Source organism: Eleginops maclovinus, chromosome 2 (assembly GCF_036324505.1).
Source record: "Eleginops maclovinus isolate JMC-PN-2008 ecotype Puerto Natales chromosome 2, JC_Emac_rtc_rv5, whole genome shotgun sequence".
Classification (NCBI taxonomy): Eukaryota; Metazoa; Chordata; class Actinopteri; order Perciformes; family Eleginopidae; genus Eleginops; species Eleginops maclovinus.
Genome location: NC_086350.1, coordinates 9,521,205 through 9,543,118, shown reverse-complemented (window position 1 = coordinate 9,543,118; position 21,914 = coordinate 9,521,205). Strand labels below are relative to the sequence as shown.

The 21,914-nt window shown below is 41.9% G+C and overlaps 1 protein-coding gene across 1 annotated transcript in view; it reads left to right on the top strand.

Annotated features, from left to right (window-relative positions):
• Window positions 1-21,914, top strand: part of reln (reelin) — an 88,722-nt gene that overhangs the window by 26,123 nt on the left and 40,685 nt on the right. The window contains 2 exon segments of the mRNA XM_063899453.1: window positions 9,533-9,671; window positions 19,754-19,824. Of these exon segments, the coding sequence (XP_063755523.1) occupies window positions 9,533-9,671; window positions 19,754-19,824 (210 nt within the window).

Below are 21,914 nucleotides of genomic sequence, written 5' to 3'. Positions count from 1 at the left end.
CACACACACACACACACACACACACACACACACACACACACACACACACACACACACACACACACACACACACACACACACTGTACACAAATACACACATACATGCAGCACAGACACCATGCCTTGCTTTCCCTAGCCTTCCACTGGCTCCTCACCTGTCGCCCCTGGTCTCTATTCCTCATACTCAACATGTGTGTCAGGACAGAGCCTGCGAGGCCGCGACCTCACCAGTTTGTTTGTTTGCTGCTTTGACGGGTGGGGAGCAGGCACGTGGGTGCTAGAAATTAGCACAAGTCAAATCAGATTAATTAATCCCCAGCTCAAACTATTAGCTGAGAAGTCGTGTTGAATTAAAAATCAAATTAGCCCTGGCGCCTGCCGTTAAAGCTGTAGTGTGTGCCTGCCAATCTACAATGACACACACCCACAGTAGCCAGCCGCTCATGGGCTTCACTGATGGATGGACCTATGGATGGATGGATGGATGGATTGAGGGGTGGAAGAAGAAATGGGTGCTTAAGGACTGGATGAGTGGGGGAAGGGGAGTTTGGTGACTTTGCCACCCAGTGTGGTAAGCTTCTCCTGGGGCAAAAAGCTGGCTGTCCTCCGCTGGGTGCTGCTTCACAGGCCCCACACCATTAGCACTCAGCAGACTCTATGTCACTCCAATTAGGCTTTCAGCAACAGTTCACCCTGATGGTTTACATAACTAAAAAACACATCTTGCATTTCAATAAGCTTAAAAGAGGCGCCTTTTACTCAGCTTGACCATTCAGAAATAAAACTATAAAGGAGAGTATTTATTGTTACTAAAATGTGGGTGTCATTTTTGTGGTTTTGACCATTGTTTTTCTCAAAAATGTATAAAGATATGCTTACCAAATTAATCAGTGAGCACTGAGGAAGTGGAAATCATTAAAAAGAAGTCCAGTCAGAAATAACCTTTTTAAAGGCTGATGATCTTCTTCTGGTTTGTTGGGGTTTTTGTCACCATATACTTGTGTAGGTAAAACTTTACCCCTGCAGATAGAAATTAGGGCCAAAATAACTTAAATAAGACCCAATTTGTAACCCTTTAGCTGTGACAGAGTATCGTTATATCCATATGCATGTAGACATGCATTTGGGTATAACATATGCATGTTAGCAAGTATGCATGCGTGCTTTAGCAAGTATGCATGCGTGCTTTAGAGATGCATTGCAGGGCTGTGAAGAGATGTAGAGGTCTCATCTATCACACAGAGTGGGGCTCCAAAACACACAACACTTGTTTGATTCAGAACAACATTCATTTCAATTATGACAGATTAGTTCAGGGGGCATATTACGCTCCAGTAATGTTCCTGTATTCCATTTATCATTCACGCTTGTATGGCTTGTACCTCTTGATCATTGAAGGGAAGCAGTGCCCAGCCCCAAGCAATGAACTGACTGTTTATTTCCTGTCATGCTTTTAGTTATTATTCAGATAATGGTATTAACAGATTCAACATGTTTTGGACATATTACAGATGAATAATCAAGTACACTGTACACATTAAGGTAGTAAATAATGGTTCACGTATGTTGTTGTGTACAGTACTTTTCTTCTGGTAAGAGCCGCACTGGCAGCTCTTACAACAAGCCCTGGCTTTGTGTGTGTGCGTGTGCGTGTGTGTGTGTGTGTGTGGCCTTGCCTTCAGGAGTTTATGGATGATGGATGATGGATGCTGTGAGATACAATGAAAGCCTAAATAAAAGAGCAATTGTTTTGTGAATGTATGCATATGGCCAAAAATTGTTCTGGTGCTCAGGGCCGGGCATGAGTATGTTCATGTTTCCTCTACACAAATGGCTTCTTTCACAGAGCATTCAACTGAATCGCACATGGAAAAACATAACAATGTAAACACATACATATGAACAGTAGGTCTCGTATACACCCTTGCCCGTGCTTACCAAACAAATATACAGATCAGCAGACCTCCAGGTGTTCTTTACTGCCCGGTAAACTCTTTCATTCATAAGTCTCCCCCTCACAATTTCCCACACAGTCTCTTACCCCATTTCCCCCTGGCCACTGGCATCTTTCACCACCCGTATTAACACACAGCTTCCTCCTGGCATCGCTGTGCCGGACCCCTGCCATCGCCACAACGCTGCCAACCTGTCTCCATGGCAGGGTGATTGGCAGATGCTTAGATGGATGCTCGTTTCGGCCAATAGCAGATCCGAGTCAGGTTGTCATGTGCCGTAAGACCCTGCAGTGGCCCGGCTGACCGCTGAGTATGAACGTTGAGAAGAGGCCATGAATGCAACACAACAGGCGCAAACACACACACACACACACACACACACACACACACACACACACACACACACACACACATAGCATGGTATCATTCAGCAGTACAAAGCGATGGGGTCCCTGCCCAGGCTGTCAGTGCTGTTGTGATGTATCATTTATGTCGCCATTGTGTGGGCTTCTCTTGAAACATGTTGACAGAGGCATTATTCTGGCTTATGACAGATTCCCATACATTCACAGGCTTTAAATAACACACGTTAATGCTCCAATAGGTTTATGACAGATTTTAAGAATTACCACATGAAATATGAGTCTTTAATGAGCCTGTTCTCCAAATGATCTGGGGCGGTACACTTTGAATTCCTAAGTCTAAATAAGTGGGAGAAGGATCACTGCTTATAAGGCTATTATCTGTCTGTCTGAGCGTGCATATGCACACACACTCATACAACAGGCCTGCAGGAAGAAAAATGTGCATCATAAACAGTAATCTGTGCTCTTTAAATGAGACCCACTTTTCTGTGTTTAAAGTGTATAGTTAGTTGTGAAATATAGGACAAAAATCTAATATCCTAATCTCCTTACAGCACATTACGCTACTTCATAGGGATTTATTTCATTTCATTAACTCTCCGAGCAAAAGGCTATGCATACACATGCATTTTAATATTCTGTTTGTAGTTGCTTATGTATGTATGTGCAGGCGTACAGGGTCATGAAAGTGCATGTGTGCTTATGGTTGTGCTGTATGTGCTTAAGCTTTAAAGCTGAATGTATTAAAGATGAATTCATTAATAACAATTGCTCCAGTATAGAGAAGGCTGGACTAGTTTTTTATTTAAAAGGAAGCAACAATAGTACATTCACGTTTAGGACTGAAGTGCCTTTTCAACCTGCCTACGTTAGATTTTAATCTGATATCTAACGGAAAAAATAAAGTCTTAAAAAGCAACTTCAAAAACATTTATCAGTAATGGATCAAGTCAAATCACGGACACAGAGCGGTCAGTCAGACTAATGGCTTCCTGTTGCTTCCCAGGCCAGTCATTGCAGAAGGACAACTGTGGAATGAGTGCAAAATCCAGTAGCTATTTGGTACTGACCAGATGTCAAATGGTGTGAATAAACTCTGAGTGATTCTCGTAAATGTATACGAGCAATCACTTCAATTTGAATGGTGCCTCTCCAGTCCTCGCCACTCTGCCACAGAACCTAACTATCAGTTCTCATGCCAGTGAGACCGGCTCCTGCTGGTCCTGCAGTGTGAAGTCGCTGCCAGGCTGAGCCACCGATTGCCCATCTGCTCCATCGGGGAGAATTCTCACTCCATCTATTTGACTTGTTTTGAGCTTGGCTGTGGAAAAGCTCATTAGCTTTGCAAAGTGACATACAAAGACAGGGGAAAAAAAACTCTGTGTCCAAACAGAGATGTTAAAGAGGACACAGACAGATGTGAATTGAAGTGTTTACATCTTTTAAAGAAGAAAAACCAAATGGAGGGCAAAGTCTTTGTTACTGGAGACAAGGGCAGACTGAATATGGAAACATAAGAGGCGACAACTTCCCACTTCCATTTTATGGGGCGCCTAAAAAATTCACTACAATTACCATCAGAGATTGATGATGGGCTGACAACCCTACAACCAACATATGACCCTTAAAATCCTGACACACCCATTTCCTGTTTGTCTATGTATCTGTGTGTGTGTTTTTATGTGTGTATGTATGTGTGTGTGTGTGTGTGGGCTTATACAGTGGGCAAAAAAGTATTTAGTCAGCCACCAATTGATCAAGTTCTCCCATTTAAAAAGATGAGAGAGGCCTGTAATTTTTTATCATAGGTATACCTCAACTATGAGAGACAGAATGAGAAAAAAAAATCCAGAAATCACATTGTAGGATTTTTAAAGAATTATTTTCAAATGATTGTGGAAAATAAGTATTTGGTCAATAACAAAAGTTCATCTCAATACTTTGTTATATACCCTTTGTTGGCAATGACAGAGGTCAAACGTTTTCTGTAAGTCTTCACAAGGTTTCACACACTGTTGCTGGTGTTTTGGCCCATTCCTCCATGCAGATCTCCTCTTAAAGCAGTATGTTTTGGTGCTGTGCGGACCTGCCACGGCTCAACCCTCCAAACTTCTCATGGGGGTGTTGGAGATGCTTAGATGATCTCGTTCAGGCCATCAGGATCCGAGATAGGTTGTCATGTGCCGTAAGCACCCTGCAGTTGCCCTGGACCGTGTTGACGTTGTGAAGAGGCATGAATGCACAAAGGCGCAAAACACCACACACACACCACACCAACAACAACACACACACCATAGCATGGTATCATTCAGCAGTGACCTAAGCGATGGAGGGTTTCCTCCAGGCATGTCATGCTGTTGGAGTACATTTTGTCCCATTGTGGCTTCTCTTGAAACATTTGACAGGGATTATTCTGGCTATGACAGATTCCCATACTTAGCAGCTTAAATAACACCGTTAATGCTCCAATAGCTTATGAAGTTTTCAAGAATTACCACATGAAATATGGTCTTTATGAGTGTTCTCTAATGATACTGGGGCGGTACATCTTTGATTCCTAAGTCAAAAGTGGGAGAAGGTCCATGCTATAAGGTTCTATTTTGTTCATGGCGTGCATATGACACACTCTCCAACACTGCAGGAAACAAAATGTGCACATAACTAGATCTGGGCTCTTTAAATGGACAACTTTTCTGTGTTTAAGTGAGTGTGTGACATTGGAAAAAATCTAATATCCTAATCCCTTACGGCACATTACGATTCATGGGATTTATATCATTTCATTAACTCTCGACAAGGCTATGCATACATGATTTAAATTCTGCTCTTAGTTCTTGATGTATGTCAGCGTAAGGGTCACTGAAAGTGCATGTGTGTTATGGGATTGTGTTGTGCTAAGCTTGCTGTGTATTAGATATTATTAACAACGATGCATCCTATGAGAAGTTGGACTAGTTTTATTAGAAGGGATTAGCAGTACATTAGTACATTCAGTTCTAGACGAAGGCCTTTTCACCTGCCTACGGTAGATTTTACTGTATCAACGAAAATAAAGTCTTAAAGCAACTTCAAAAACATTTTCAGTTGATCAATCAAATCCGGACACGAGCGGTCAGTCAAACTACAAGTTCTGTTGCTCTGGTCTCTTGCGACAGGACACTGTGGAATGATTGCAAATCCAGTGAGCTATTGGTACTGACGATGTAATGGTGTGAATGCTTATATCTATGAAACATGCCCTGCACAATCACACCATGGGACTTAGCAGGTCATCTTCCGTACATACCATTAATCACTGCCGACAGCTCATAAGGGCCCAATCTGCATGTGAAAGAACTGCATTTGTTTGCGTGTGTGTGCGTGAGCGTGCATGCACATATTTGCATGTGTGCATTTGACTGTGGGCAGTGTGGTTGCAACGGTCCTCCAACATCGCCCTGTGGCTGCTTATTGAATTATAAGTGGCCTCTGCTGATACTTATCTGACATGCTTCATGAATGCTTCCCCAGTGGCATTTGTTTCTCAGCTTCTGTCAATGTCAGCTCATTATGGGACTTCTGCAAGCGGCAGATTGTACACTAGCAAGTCCAAATGTGGAGAGCAAATAATTACAGCTCATACAGTGTGAAATGTGCCAAAATAATTAACATTTTTAACTGATCTTTGTGGAAAAAAGGATAACTGGCAACATTTTTAAAAGTCTTCTTCCTATTAATCACCCAATAACTGGGGTTTGACACAACTGCATCAAGCACTGACATCAAAATAAATAATTTAGGGATCAAGAGGGAGAAAAGAGAGGATGAGGAACGGACATAAAACGAGAGGACAAGCACTTCAAACGCAGAAAAGTCCAGTCACAACTGATAGGAGAGAAGTTGTTAAAAAACAATTCAAAGGTCAACTGAGTGAAGAATACATTTGAAAGTTGGTGTAACCCTGGCAGATAAGGACACAGTGTAGGAAGTGTTATATATTTCCATTTCACATTGATGAAAGAGCCTGTCTCTTATTTCCCTGCTCATCTCCCTGGACAGAGGCAGGAATGTTAAAGCTTTCTCTTTGCTGACCAGGTTGACCACAGCTTGTTGCTTTACTGGAACATTTGGGATTTGGAATAATACTGTTTTTTCTCCCTCTCTCTCTCTCCACTCACCGACATGAAAGGGACTAGTTTTGTTATTTGCATTTTTATGCCTGAGTGTATTTTTCAAGTGGGAATAGAAATTCTGTGAGCAGCGTCAAGTCCCAGCGCTGCTGTGTCCTGGAGTGCATCAGTCTGCTTTTCATCTTCGGCCTAGCCTAACTGCTCTCTGCTTCTCCTAAGCCATATCCTCAGTTCCACCCTCTCCACCTCTGTCTGTCTGCTGCTTTTCTTTTATCTCCTACATTTTTCTCAAAATGTTATGCTAATGATTTTGTTTCAAATATTGAATTCTGTTTGTTTTCACTTCCTCCGGTTTAAGAACATGTTTACGTTTCAGTTACAGTAGCTTGTGGTAAATTAATAAGCGTTGTATTACATGGGTTTTTTTCTATCTACAACTAAAACAACTTTTATTTCTCTCAATGACAAGTGATGGTGCTGTACTGCTTTGAATGAGTGATTCATTGTTTCTGTCCTAATGTCCAAACCAAAGCCCATTCACTTTCCCATTTTCCTCTCTCCCCTGCTCAGTCTGCTACTCATCGCCATCAGCACACTTTCTTTCTGTTTGTCTTTGCAGCTTTCCAGATAGTGTTTCCATTGCCACGAGTGCTAAGCTTGTATTATGCACATCTGCAGGGATTCTCAAATTACACCATGGCAATGTGGTGAGAAAGAACCATAGTGCGCTTTTCCTTCTCTTCTTCTGCCACAAAATTGGACATTTAGGGCCAAAAACTGTTTGTCTTCAAGGCCTTGTTTGCAGCAGTGAATAGGGGGCACATCAGCAAGGAAATTGTTCTGGAAATGGCACTCTTTTGTGTCAGAGGGGGTTAAAAAGAGAGAACGATGTATGGGTATGTCAAAGCATGCTTGCCTGAATGCCATGTTAGAAAAGCTCTGAAGCAATTTCTGCTTTTCTGTATGTCGGAGTTAAAGATAGGGTGCTGAGGAGATCTTGGAAAACAACATTGCAATAACCCAAGACAGTAATGCGTGTTTACGTGTGTGAGTGTGTTTGTGTTTGCACAAGAGTGAGTTGCGGCCATTACACAGAGAGGTTGAGGCCGAGAGGTGATTGGAGAACAGTGGTACTACTCAGCGGGTGATTACATCTCAGTGTGTTATTACACACCAGCAGCTCCTTAGCAATGTGAAAGGCTGCTTTGCTTGACACCTCGTAAATCTGACACACTAGGCCCAAACACTTGCGTATAATGGCACAATGTTGTATTCATGTGAAACCTTTTAAATCACGTAGCTTTAATGATTATTCAGTTGAACTCCAAAGAGTTTGAGGTTTCTGTAATTAAAGAGAACATTAACAAGAAAACCTTTGCAAAACTGAGGGTAAACAAATAAATACATGCTGCTCATTTCAGAAACAAGGTTGTTTTTCTAAGTTTTTAATCTGACAAAAATGATAGGTTTGTTTGTAACACACACATCAACATAATAACACAAGCACTCACACACAAATGCACACAAACAGCTGGCGAGCTAAACAGAAACATTTATGGCGCTGTCAACAATGTGTGTATTTATGGATGCAATCTGTGAGGTCAAATTTATTACTGTCAGAAATGGGCGGAATTATTTCTCTTTGAATAATTAGTTTTGAACCACACACACTGACACACATGCACAAAACGTCTTTGCATATTGATTTGCGCATGGATTCAGGAGATATTACAGCTCCGATGTTATTAATCATTGCTAATTATGCTTTATAGTGAGCTGAGTTATGATTGAAAAGAGGAGAGAGGATTGTGTTTGCCGGTTAAAAGGAGGCCAGTCAATAAAGCACTGCTACTCAGAGCACATCTTTATACACAGATGGGACATCAAATACATTTTTAAACTGACTCAAAATGTTGTTTCGTTGAGCACTGGACCACAATGCGATGTCTTAGTCTTGCAGAGGCATGACATGTGCCCAGATCTGTCTGCATAATCTGTGCAAACCCATCCAGTTTGAGTAATCCCTAATAGTTTCCGCCCAGTTTGTACCCCCTCTTTACCAACACTAAAAAAGTCGCTTAGTTACAGTAAATAATTAAACTGTTCTGTATGTCTGCGCTGTGATTGATGAGTCCGGCGGCGTCCTGCCCTTGCCCTCTGTGATATGAGGAAAAGATTGTGTGACATGATGTCATTTCATCGGTGCAATCATAGCCGGACGCAGACCGTCATTAATAAGAGCATCGTTATGTAGTGTCAGCTCACAGGGCAGGAGCAGGATAAGGAGAAGGGTTTAGAACACAATGAATGATGAAAGAAGAGAAGAAGAGGGGGGGGGGAGGGAGGAAAAGGAGGACGGTAGATGAGAAGTGAGTGTGAGGCAGGAAGAAATAGGAAAGAAAAAAGCTGAGGTATGCCAGTGGATGGAAAAATATCAGTGAAACGGCATGCATTCAAATGAAAGAGCAACGGAATGAAAATCTAACGGAAAGAAGGACGGGTGGGATAAGGTGGAAATATTTCAATGTGACTTTCATTTCACTTCTCTATACAACCTACCTGAACAGACAGAGACACTGTTGGTAGTCCATCTCAGGGAACACCATCAGTATTGTCGCTTGTTTTGTTTAATTAACAAACTGCAACTGTGTGCAGCAAGGTAGTGCGGATATTTTTTTTTAAAAGTCTGCTGTTGGGAAACTGAGGGATTTGGCATCCAAAAAGCAGGGTTTTTAAATTCAACAGACCATAAATTAAACATTTAAACCACAGTCATGTTTTATTAATTGTTTGTCTTGGGTGGGGTTTTTCTGACAATGCATTTTACGAAGACATTGACCCCACTCACACACTTTAAAAACACTGTCCTATAAATGGGGCTACTTCATAATGTTAATGTTACTTTTACTAGGATAAAAAATAGTGAAGTATAAGAAATGGCAACCAGCTTGGAAATCCAGGAAAACATACAAATCTAACAGATTAAGTCAGGCACTAAATCTTTGGCACTAAGTAAGTGGTTTGATGTCACAAAACGTTTTAAATAAAAGGTAACTCTACTTAACTTTCTGTCTCTCCTTTTTCGTCTCATTCCCTCCTCCAGGTGTGATGCAGGAGCGACAGTTTGGTGGGACTCAGTTTGTCTGCAGTGTTGTCGCTTCCCACGTCAGCCACCAGCCCTCCACCAGCTTCAGCTTTGTCTGGATCGCCCCTCCGCCCGGCACCGGCTGCGTCAACTTCCTGTAAGTCATGTGTGAGTGTGTGTGAGAATGGCCAAGAGAGATTAAGTTGGATCAGGACCTTCACAGCCGCCACGTGTCTGACCCAGACATGGAAGTCGTAAACTGTAACAATAATATCCGTTTCAAATGTTGTATGCCTGCATATCGACCCAGAGGGAGGCTCATCAGCTGTCATTATGGGTGATGTTTTCTCTGTTGGAGAGGATGTAGTAAAACCATCCTCAGGAATAAAAAAATACATGCTTGAGTGGAAAGAGGTTAAAATGGGGACAGAGTAATGTGTGTGTGAGCATGTGTGTTGGAATTTCCTCAACACATTGCTTGACGTGGCCTTCTGCAGTGGCAGGTTTAAGTGTGCGTGCGTGTGTTTTCGATGCTGAGAATAAACTAAAATATCCCCATCCTCTCATTTAATGGACTCGGTCTCCCTTCTCATTGGAAAATGTTTGAGTGATAGAACAGATCCACCCTTCCCTGGAGGATGGGTGTGATACATACACACAGACAATTTATGGAAAGATCTGGTTCACATTTTGCTCTGTGACATTACATATAGCCATTAGTAAGGCACAATGGCTTCTTTGATGGTCCCAATTAGGATTTGTTTCCCATTACAGCAGAATCAGCAGGTGACTAAACCTATCTGTTGGTGTACACGTTACTCGCTGTGTTTCCTCGAAGCTCACATGCTATTTAAATGGCCCAAGTAGGACAACATAGTAGCTTAATTAATTTGAGAATAGCATTGATCTTTCCCTTTTCTCAATTTCATTCACCCTCTTCTGTTTATCTTTGCTCATGATCATTTCGTCCATCTCTATTTGTTGGAAACTTCCTCTAACTGTGTTTACGGCCTCATCCTGATAATCAATCAAAATGCAGTCAGCAGATGTTGCTGTAAAAGCGTAGAGGAAAAGGGAGGACTCCACCAACTCCGCCCCAGTTTTTGAGAAATTCACCCACAGATAGTGTAATAAATATAAATGTGACTTGGGTCATTCTCACACATTTACATCACAAACAGCCAATTACGGTTTTAAAATTAAATCGAAGAATGAAAGCATCTTAATCATCATTTATTACTTGGATAGTCGAATCAAACTGCCAACTAATCCCTTATTCTTTCATTTTTATAACATCGTCATCGTCTTAGAAAACTTGAAAGACATTGCAAATTGCAAATCAATGCTTATAGAAACCACAACTAAATTAAACATCTTGGCAGAGCTCACAAAAATCCCTCAAAGAATTCCTGGAGGGACACGATAGACTGAGACTTTTATGGACGGACTGACAGAAAAGGATTCAGCTGGGGAATTTGCTGAAGTGGAGCTGCCATTTAGACAATATCCACGGAGCCAAACAGATTTACTAGCTTTTTTGTCTGCCAGCAAACACATTTACTGTTGAGCTTGTGTCAGCTTACGAGGATTGTGTGTGTGTGTGTGTGTGTGTGTGCGTGTGCGTGTGCGTGTGCGTGTGTGTGTGTGTGTGTGTGTGTGTGTGTGTGTGTGTGTGTGTGTGTGTGTGTGTGTGTGTGTGTGTGTGTGTGTGTGTGTGTGTGTGTGTGTGTGTGTGTGTGTGTGTGTGTGTGTGTGTGTGTGTGTGTGTGTGTGTGTGTGTGTGCAAACCACAGAGCAGCAGTGTGCCAGTGCTGATGACAGTGGTGATGGCAGGGGGCCACGACTGTATGACAATAGGGGCCCCTGCGGCTGACCTTATCAAAGTCAGCCAGTCACACTCCAGCTGGATGAAGGCTGCTCATACACACATGTACAGACAAGCACACACACACTTCGACTGCACCCTGTTCCAGTTCACAGCTCCCATCTCCACCGGTGTATCCTTGTATCGAGGGCTGCTGTCTCTCGGTTTCTGTGACGTGACGCAAGGCGGATTTCAACAGGCGAGGCCCTTGTGACGGAGGCCAACTCTGAATTGTCAGTAATATCACTTTTGAGGTTGAGATGTCATCAGACTTGTGTCAAGTGTGTCACATTTTGTTCTTGTTGGGTTTTTATAAGTGAACTCAACAAAGAAGTGCAGCTTTACAGCAAATCTTTCAATTACTATAATGGTCAAACAGGTTATAATTATGGGAGATGAGATTTGTCTTGATGGTTCTAAATCTAAATTATGCCATGTCCTGCCCTTGCCCATAGCACTTTAACCCTGATTGATACAAGGACCCTTTTCCACAGGCAGTGTCCATGAGTGTTAAATTAAAGCCACAGACATCTTATGTCCTTCACAGGGCCGGAGCTGGTCCGCCACTGCATTAATATGAGGCCTGTGAGCAGTTTTATAGGCGATATTGTGGGAGTGTGCCTGGTAACAGATCACTAGCAGGAGGCTGATAGAGTGCAGTGACATGGACATCCAGAAGAACTCATTTTATGGGCGGCTGTAAATTTCCTCCTAAAGAGAAGGGGAGGCCTTGGAGGAGAGGAATGGAGAGAAGGGAGGTGTGGGAACAGGGAGGATACACAAACAAATGCATCCGTAAGTGAAACTAATCACAGTTTTCCAACTTAATGTAGTCAATCAACAGAAAATAAACCTTAAAATTGTTTTACATGCATCATTTCAGAGCGCAAAAACCAGCATAAACAGAGTTTGTTCTAAAATAAAAACATGTTTTCTTTCTGCTTCTTATCACACACACAACAAATTAGGATAATACAATATAACAAATTACTTTGGTATTGGGTTGCTGTGAACAAAAAAATATGAATATATTGCCTTTGGACAAAGTATCATAAAGGGGCTATTTCAGTTATATTCTTTGTCCTTTTTTGGGGGGACTTAATAATGAAATAATAAGCAACAGATACAATCAATTTATCAGCAATTAAAGTGATCATTAGTTGCAGCAGTAATATGATACGAGGGGCAGCTATCATAGTGAAGCTATATATGCCGGGAGCAAACCTTTCCTTCCACACAAAATACAAACAAACACAGTTGTGCCCCACTTTTTATTCTTCTTGCTCAGACACCAGTCCACACCACTACATAATGCACTGAATGCTGCACTTACCAGAGGTGAGAGTGGTTAATAGCTTCCTCTGGCAATTCCAAAGATGCTCTGGTGTGTCTCGTCCTTTCTTTCACTTTATTCTGCTTCACTTACATCCTTGAGGCTGTGTGTGTGTGTGTGTGTGTGTGTGTGTGTGTGTGTGTGTGTGTGTGTGTGTGTGTGTGTGTGTGTGTGTGTGTGTGTGTGTGTGTGTGTGTGTGTGTGTGTGTGTGTGTGTGTGTGTGTGTGTGTGTGTGTGTGTGTGTGTGTGTGTGTGTGTGTGTGTGTGTGTGTGTGTGTGTGTGTGAGAGATGTGGTTTTGAGCTGTTGTGTTTTGAATTGTCTCATTGTGGGACGCCAACAGTTTCCTGGTTGGATATTGCTTTAATTAATCTATGTGAGCCCAAGTGGTCCCTGAGGAGTCGGATGTCTGCATATCTAATGGCACACTTTTCCTTTATGTCATTACATGCTGTGTTAGGTTTGTGCAAAAATGCATACAGTATGTGTATTTATGCATTTATTTGTGAACACTAATTTACTATTGTTCCTCTTTTGAGACCTAAAGGCTTATTGAAGCAACTTGTAGCAGCTATTAGGAGGAAGAAAATAAATAGAGGGAGGAAGGGCAGGTGGGCTCTCCAACACTCTTCTGTCTTGTTAGCTGTAATTGCAAAATAATGGATATTATTCAGTAATTATGCTGGCTTTGTGTAACATGCACTGCGGTAATGTATAGTAGTTGATTCAGTCCGGTGCTGAATGCAAACACAGCCTCTGTAATAAGGTGGAAACCCTTCGCAGTCCAAACTCCTCACTTGGACAGTTCGGTTTCTTGACCCAAGACAAACTTCTTCAGACTAAGTAACTGCCTTTCAATATTGAGCACTAGAACTTAATAACGGCAGCCAACACTTGTTCTGGTAAGTCATAATGCACCAACAAGAGATCTTTCAGGGCCCTGATGTAAAGATTTATACTCACAAAATATTCAGGTGCATGTGTCCTTTTTGGAAACATGACAATTCAATCATAACTAAAGAAATCAATTAAAATGTGTGATGACCTTTCCCTTTTAGGAGAATAATGTGTCCTTAAGCTCCTCAGTCTGGTGATTCTGAAAGGCAGGACGATAGCCTGCTTATATTAATCAGAGATCTAAGGTCAAAGTTCAGACGTCAGACTGACAGATGACCTATCTCACCCAGCACCTTATCTCTCCCGTTATTAGTCTTCAGCATTGATTTCCTTTTTTCAACTCTTGGTCTGGTTTACCATAAAATCACTAGTTAATGAGCCCGCCTCATCGTTAAATCTCAATAGTAGCCTGTGGCTGTGTGACAGATTCACTGGAGGGGTCGGGCCAGGGAACATGAATGATTGGTTCAAGGTGCTCGCATTTTGGCATAGTAGATCAAAATATGGGGTAGAAATGTGAAGCATGACAGACCACATAAATCCTATCCACTTTTTTCTCCTCAAACCGACCAGAGCTGCAAATCTGGCAAAGTCTGCCGTATAATTCCAATTTTCATACATCAAACATTCACATATAAGACAGCAACTCTTATATCTCCCATTTTCGTGTTTTTAACCTGTCTTACAGTTTAAAATGGGTGATTTTTTTTCAGATTTTAACAGTAAATCAAACTTTTAGAGGCAACTCAATTCCTACGCTCCTCATTAACCCGCTCTCCTGTTGCTGTTTACCCCAGAGGACTGTATATAATATTCTCTTATTTCCCAAGGGAAGGTCCGTGACCCCTATAATTACATACATACATCTGTGTACACAGAGGCCACATGCACACACATGTACACACATAGATATACATGCTTATTACACAGCAGTGATCTGATCAATACTTCCCCAAATTGTCCAGATCTGTGCTGCACCAACATCACATACTCTCATCAGGAGGTCACCTTCTCACTGCTGGGACGGTGACCTCCTTATCAATTTTAGATGAAATGGGGAACAGATATTGAAGAGAAAAAGGGAAAGCGATTGATTATAAATGCAGCAAAATGATCCATGCTCAGGGGAGAGGGGGTCTGCCCCAGATGTATTTTGTGAGAAATGATTGGTTGGTCTGGTTTCTGCAAATGTGCTCCGTTGTGACTGACAAGATGAATTACACACACGGCTTGTTGTGGGGATTCATCTCCACAGTGTTGACTCGGTGTCAATAAGGCAGGTTCTTGTCTTCACCCCTCCCTCTCGTCCTAGTTTGACCCGAGTTGGAAAACCGAGGAAGGGAAACAAAGGATTTAAAACACTGATTTTCTCATATATCTTTATTTTTAAGCTGGGTTGAAAGCTGAATCAAACTCTTTTTATTATTTACACATTTACTGCTAACTGCCCTTGTGTTTGTAATCCTCCTAATTATTACTCATCACCTGTACTCAAGGTCAATTGCTCTTCCTGGCTGTATACTGAGCAGTTACTGCGCTTCTTTTGGCTGTATTTGGAGCCGTAACGCTGTGACCCTGTGCTAACAAGCAGGTAATTTGCCAAACAACTCCCAAATCCCTCCTCTGCGGAGCTTCATTAAATTTGCATGTTCTCCAAGAGGCTTTTTTTCAATTAATTAATTGAGGAGCAGAGGGAGGGGTGGTGTGGGGACGGAGTAATGTGATTCCACAAAGCTACACACTCCTTTCTAATCCCTGTTTGGTATGAAAATATAACAAAATTGTACTATAATTTTCATTAAAAGCTCTTAGTTGATCACTGGATTAAAGATACATACAAAATCTAATTCATCTGCCCCAGCTAGACAATAAAGTGTATTGTTTTCTATCGCTGAAGCTGTGGACTCTTGTTTTCTCTCTGCGTCTTCCTCTCATCGTCCTGTCTTCCCTTCTCCATCTCCGGCCTGTTTCTTGTTGTATCTGATTGCCGTTCCACAGCTGCTCCTCAAAGCGGAAGATAAATCAACCAATTAGAGTGTATTATTTAAAAGTCTAGGTCCCAATGCAACAAATCAGTGCTGGCGACTGAAACTGCACCCCACATAAACTCCTCATATTAATCATGATTACAAACAAGCTGAGTGAGCTGGGAGAGAAAATTTGCTTTTAATTGGGATTTGAGAAGATCGGGATGTGAGAGATGTCTAATGAATGAATAAGTGTTCTCCTCCCTCAGATATAATAGTTTTTATTTGATGGAGACAATATTTTGTTACTAGAATTGTATAAAAAAAATGTTATTAAAACTTGGTTTGTCCAGTCAAATTCAGTGTCCATATCTTTAAGATTGCATTCACTATATTTAACCACATGCACTGTATATGGCTTTAGGGGTAAATCAGTGTTCCCCGCTGTGTGTGTGTGTGTGTTTGTGTGTGTGTGTGTGTGTGTGTGTGTGTGTGTGTGTGTGTGTGTGTGTGTGTGTGTGTGTGTGTGTGTGTGTGTGTGTGTGTGTGTGTGTGTGTGTGTGTGTGTGTGTGTGTGTGTGTGTGTGTGTGTGTGTGTGTGTGTGTGTGTGTGTGTGTGTGTGTGTGTGTGTGTGTGGTTAGCAGGGAGCTGTCAAACAGGCTCCTGAGGGATGCTTATGGCCGTCAGCAACATGTAATCTAACATGGAAGACATGCTTGGTAATTACCCACTCCAGGCCCTTTTGGGAGCTCTTTGAGTGACAGCCTGTCCATCTGCATACATGTTAAAGTTCATATGTGGCTCAGTGTGTGTGTGTGTGTGTGTGTGTGTGTGTGTGTATGTATGTGTTTGTGTGTGGAATCATACTCTGCGTTTCTTCGAATGCCGGGCTTTTTCTGACAGCAGATTGTGGACTTTGAAAGACAAGGCCATCTAACCCCCATCTATATTTCCACTGACCAAATCCCCACCCCCCGCCCTCTCCCTTCCCCCTCCATGTATCCATATTTCTCATTCAGATCCTCCCCTTTTTCCTCATCTTCTTCAATCCCTCTCTCTTTTCCCATCTCTCGTATTTGCTCCTCTACACTAATGAGAGAGGAGCGGATGACACTTATTTTCACAAGATAAATGATCCCTCGTTTGAATCAGAGTAGAGAAGAGGAAGACAAAAAAAAAAAAACACCAACACGTTTAAGGCCTTAATTGCTTTCCCCCCACCCAAAGAAAGTCAAATTAACATTTAAATGTTCAATAAATGTTTTGTGTGCATCAGTGCTGTTCTATGTGTGTGTGAGTGTGTGTGTGGCTCCCAGAGCGGAGATGGTAATGAGAGACACACGCTGAGGATCCGCTGGAGTGTGACGGCAGGACAGACGCTGGCGTCGCGCTGCGCTGATCACACACTCTCCGGCTCAGACTAAATGCCCTCTCCTGGATCCTGCTTTCTGCTTTAATGACATACACGTTATTAAGTCACACATCGGACTTCTCAAACATACGCACACTTCAAAGGAAAAGTACCATTTCGGACTGAGTTTATATCTTCTGTCAATGTTTTGTAAATGCCTTTGTGTTTATTGGAAGGAGAGACAGCAAGATCAATAGAAAGACACAAGTGCTTCTGGAATTTTTAAAGACACTTAGGATTCAGATTTTATGAACTGAAAGTGTGATGCGTTGTAAAAGATTAAACAACCAAACTGTCTCAAATATTTTAACCTGGCTAAACCTCAATCAACAACACAATTAAAACGGTTGTTACGTGTGTATGTGTCAGTAAATAGAGTACAAAATATAATACATATATAATAACATAAGTTTGACAGGGGCTATACTGCTGAATAATAAGTGCTATTATGTTTGTTACTCAAAATACATTTGATTGATACTCTGAGATGCAGGACCTTTACTGTGGAGTATTTGCATCATTTGTGTGTGTGTGTGTGTGTGTGTGTGTGTGTGTGTGTGTGTGTGTGTGTGTGTGTGTGTGTGTGTGTGTGTGTGTGTGTGTGTGTGTGTGTGTGTGTGTGTGTGTGTGTGTGTGTGTGTGTGTGTGTGTGTGTGTGTGTGTGTGTGTGTGTGTGTGTGTGTGTGTGTGTGTGTGTGTGTGTGTGTGTGTGCACGCACGCCTTTCTTTGACAGAGCCACCTGTCCCCGGGCACTTAACATAATCTGTTTAGTGAACTCAAGCTAAGACTGTGTTTAGTAAATATTTAAGGACCTTGTTCCTACATCACCACCCGCTGTTCGTTACGCACCATCTTTTATTCATAAATACCAAACTCAAATTAGTTTTCACCCAATTCTGAAATATGAGAGTAATTAAGTATGTTTTTTCCCCAGCTCTGCAAAGCCACAAGAGCTCTTTACTAATTGATGAGGGCCTGTTCATTATTCATGAGCCGAGATGAACGTGTAAATGCCTTGGCACCCATGAAAGGCCTGAGTCTGCATGGTAGGTGGGGTGGAGCTGGGAGGTGCTAGGCAAAATCCACAAGGGACTGTAGAGAAAGAAACAGAAATGAAGCGGGTGAAGAAGAAAGTCTGGAAAATGGACGTGGGCCCCACTGACTTAGGCACCCACCATATTATGTACGCCCCTTAAGCTTATTTCTAATACTCTCTTTCTCTTTTAGATTGTGTTGTAATGTTCAATATATCAACTGGCAACACACACGTACAACTCGCTGAATCGTTTCCAATAAGTTTGACGTATAGAGAATTTAAAATCTTGTTAAGGGTATTCAGAGCTCTGCTTTATTGCTTTTGACTTCGATTGAAAGGAAATGTTGTGTAATGCTCCTGGATCCTGGGAATACCCTGAACACTGAGACAACACTGTGTCCTTACATGGCAGTGGGCGAGAAAAGAGGCCTTTTATTTCCAGTGCTCCTTGAAGGGACTTTCTCACTGTATGAGGGTGGCACGCATGGATGTTCATGGTTAAAGCAAAGCCAAATTACAACATGAGAAATGGCAGACAATACTGCAAGCGGTCAATGAGGGAACAGCTCAGATATTCATCCCCTCTACTGTATGTTTCAGACTTCACTCCCACTCCACTTGTTTCTCTCTGGGTATTATAGGGGAAAATAAAGGTTATACTGTCGGCATGGTGTAATACGACCTTTACTAGCCGTCTAACAATGTAGTGTTGTCTCACCTTGTACAGAACTTTACTTCATGAGGCCGCCACAGAACCAATTTTTGCCGCCGCCACCGACTATAGGGAGCTACAAAGGGTTTTGAGGCTGTAAAACTTTACTATTTTTCCCTCAACAACCCATTTCAAGGACTTTCTGAAAATTGCAGCTTATTTCATACCCACTCCGACTCAATCTCCCCCTTTGTTCGAGTTATGGGATACTTTTTTTTTTTCTGGCATTCACACTTTATTCTTTTACTGTAAGTCACTGATACATACATGTACTTTATAACAACTGCTCTGTTGTTGTTTTTGCTGTTGTTATTATTATTATTGGGAGGCCTGATTGTTTTGCAGCTTTATTGGTGTGCATCTTTAGGAATTTAATTCTGCTATTGGAAATAAGAACTTCTTTCTACATTGATACCGTACAGTAGAGCACTCTTAAAGATGCCACTGCACAACGAGCCATTATACTCTCTATATTTTTAAAGATCTCTCCATTTTTAATGAATTATGCATATCATAGCCATCGGGAGTAAATGTATATTACATCCTATACATTCAGCACGCAACATACAGTTACATTTACACTGACATGCAAGGGTACAGCATGGAAGTGCATTTCTGCATGAGAAAAAAACGTGTTAGTTTTGAGCACATATCCCTGACAATTATTCTCTATGTAGCCAAATTAACAAGACCACTAACTTTGTTCACCATTTACATGCTCACTGTTGTTTTTTTTATATTTCTGTCGTTCAAATTGAAATATAATCCTATCCTCCATTTGTAAATTCAGCCTTTAGAAGCTGGTTTGTTGTTGTTGTTTTTAAATCAAAGTCACCTCATGTTGAACTTCAAAAAATGTCCTTTTTATGGTGATTGCTTTAGCAAATTTTGGTTTAGCTGAAAATGATGCCATCTGTGCCCGAGTGATTCCCATATATTAAGGACAGACCGTTTCATTTTGTCTTCAGTGCTGCTAGTCTTAATGATCGTTTTTCTCTTTCTCTTTCTTTCTCCCAGAGCCACAGCAACACATAGAGGACAGATCCTGTTTAAGGATGCTCTGGCCCAGCAACTCTGTGAGCAAGGAGGTGAGTAGCATCAGCAGGGACGCCACACATGCATCCCTCTTCCCACTTAATGACAGATAAATGTGCATATACTGCACCATCAGGCAGATATTCATATGAGAATAGACATATATGTTGAAGGACACATGTGCACCAACATATATACCATACCCCCTTCTCACTTCCCATTACTGTCCATCATATCCACAGACGTCAGTATATGGATGACAGGAAATGGTTGATATGCTGCTTCTTAATGACAGTGGCATTGCAGCCCGTCCTGGCTCTCTTTCTGCCTAATGATGCAGCCACAGCCGGAGATATTTGGATGTCCTATATTGCCAGCTTAATTTCAGCTTATGCTAAACTCCGCTTTTTTCCCCTCACTCTCTGCCGGAGATTTACGCTTTATGGCCGACACTTCTTACATCCACTTTCAGTGACAGCCCTAAGTAGCTATTGACAGACAGTGCAGCCCCACTCTGCATGCTGAGTGTGTATAATTGCTTGTTTACAGAAAAGAAGCCTCCCCTTTACTCAAGAACTACTCCTTGTAGATCAAAAGTGACTCAAAGGCTGAAAGTAGAGAATTACGCTCACTGCTGCTGGGGTCTTTTCACTAACTGTTTCAGGGGTAAAACAACAACAACACTTTAGCTTAAAGACATCCTCTTTATTAAATAAAAACAACCTCTGTGGCAAGTCTCTGGGGACTCTTCATAACAAGTGTGTCCCTCAGCAGTTCATTTGAGACAGTGCCGATTATCGTAGCACATGCCAGGAAGAGAGTGCACAACTTAATGGCTCAGTGCCACTTGGAGAAGATGGGGCACAGAGCCCTCAGTCAGGCCTGGAAGAGTGACAGAGAGAGAGCGACGAGGCGACTCTTCTCCGTCTCCTTGCCGAGAGCTCATCCTCTCACCACCACTGACACACTGCCCCAGTCTTCTCCCTCTGCAACCGAAATATCTGCAGCCAACAACAGTCACTTGGTGGTTTCATGCCAAGGCCCTGCAGGATCACTCTTACTCACAGCTACTCACAGCAGACACGCTTGAAAGCAGACCTTACATGGCCTGGGAGGGGACAAGTTGTGAATAGGAGCAGACACAAATATAATCCGCAGAGAAGGTATTAGAAGCAGGACAGGTGGGAGAGACAGTGGGGAAAGTGAAAAATAGGATCAAACGCTAAGCAATGTAGAGCTATAAATGACCTCTTTTAGTAATGACAGTTTCTGTCTAAATACTGAAGGACAGATGTGGGATAGGAGGACAAATATGGTGGGATGAAAAGATAATAGTAATGAGCAACTTGAAGGTCATAAATTGCAGGTGATTTGAGTGTTGGGAAGATGTAGTGGAGTGATTAAACATCATTAACAAAAGAATGGGGGAAAGAGTAGATGGGAGCGGGTGGCTGACCTTGTTGTAGGCTATTTTCTTTTGAAGGCCAAAAACGCAATGCTCTTTCTGTTGCTGAACTATGCCAGGAAATCTGAATAACAAATGACACACGAACATGCCGCGGGCAACAGAGGGCAGAAAGGAGACTGAGGAGGGAAAGAAGGAAGCCGAAATGGGTCTGATGATTTCTTGTTCCTGGTGAAAACAGTTTCATTTTTTTCCTCTACACTGATCTAACTCACCGTATTCAGTTCCTTTTTTCTTTTTCCAAACCAAAATATAACTTCAAAAGAGCTGTGCAGATTACAAAATCATGAAACTTGAATATGCAGGGGTCTTGACTTAAAAATGTAAGTAACTTTGATATTGAAACGATCATGGCTGTAGTGCATTCAAAACTGTATAACTGCATAGAGAGATGTGTGGTGCCATACACCAACTAAGAAAAAAGACCTGGTGAAACCTGGTGAAAAACAAAATATAGATCATATTTATTGTGTTAGTGTCCTCGGCGAAGTCAGACTTACTAGTGGATGAGGCAGATGACTGTAGACGTTTTCCTTTCTGCAGAATTAAACAGACTACTGTCTCAAATTCAGCTGCAGAGTGGCGGGGAGGGCTGAAGCTGCTTTGAGTAAAGTTACTTCAAATCTAGGCATTAGTATTCAAAGTGGAATAAAAGATACGGGGCCAGCTCAAGCCACT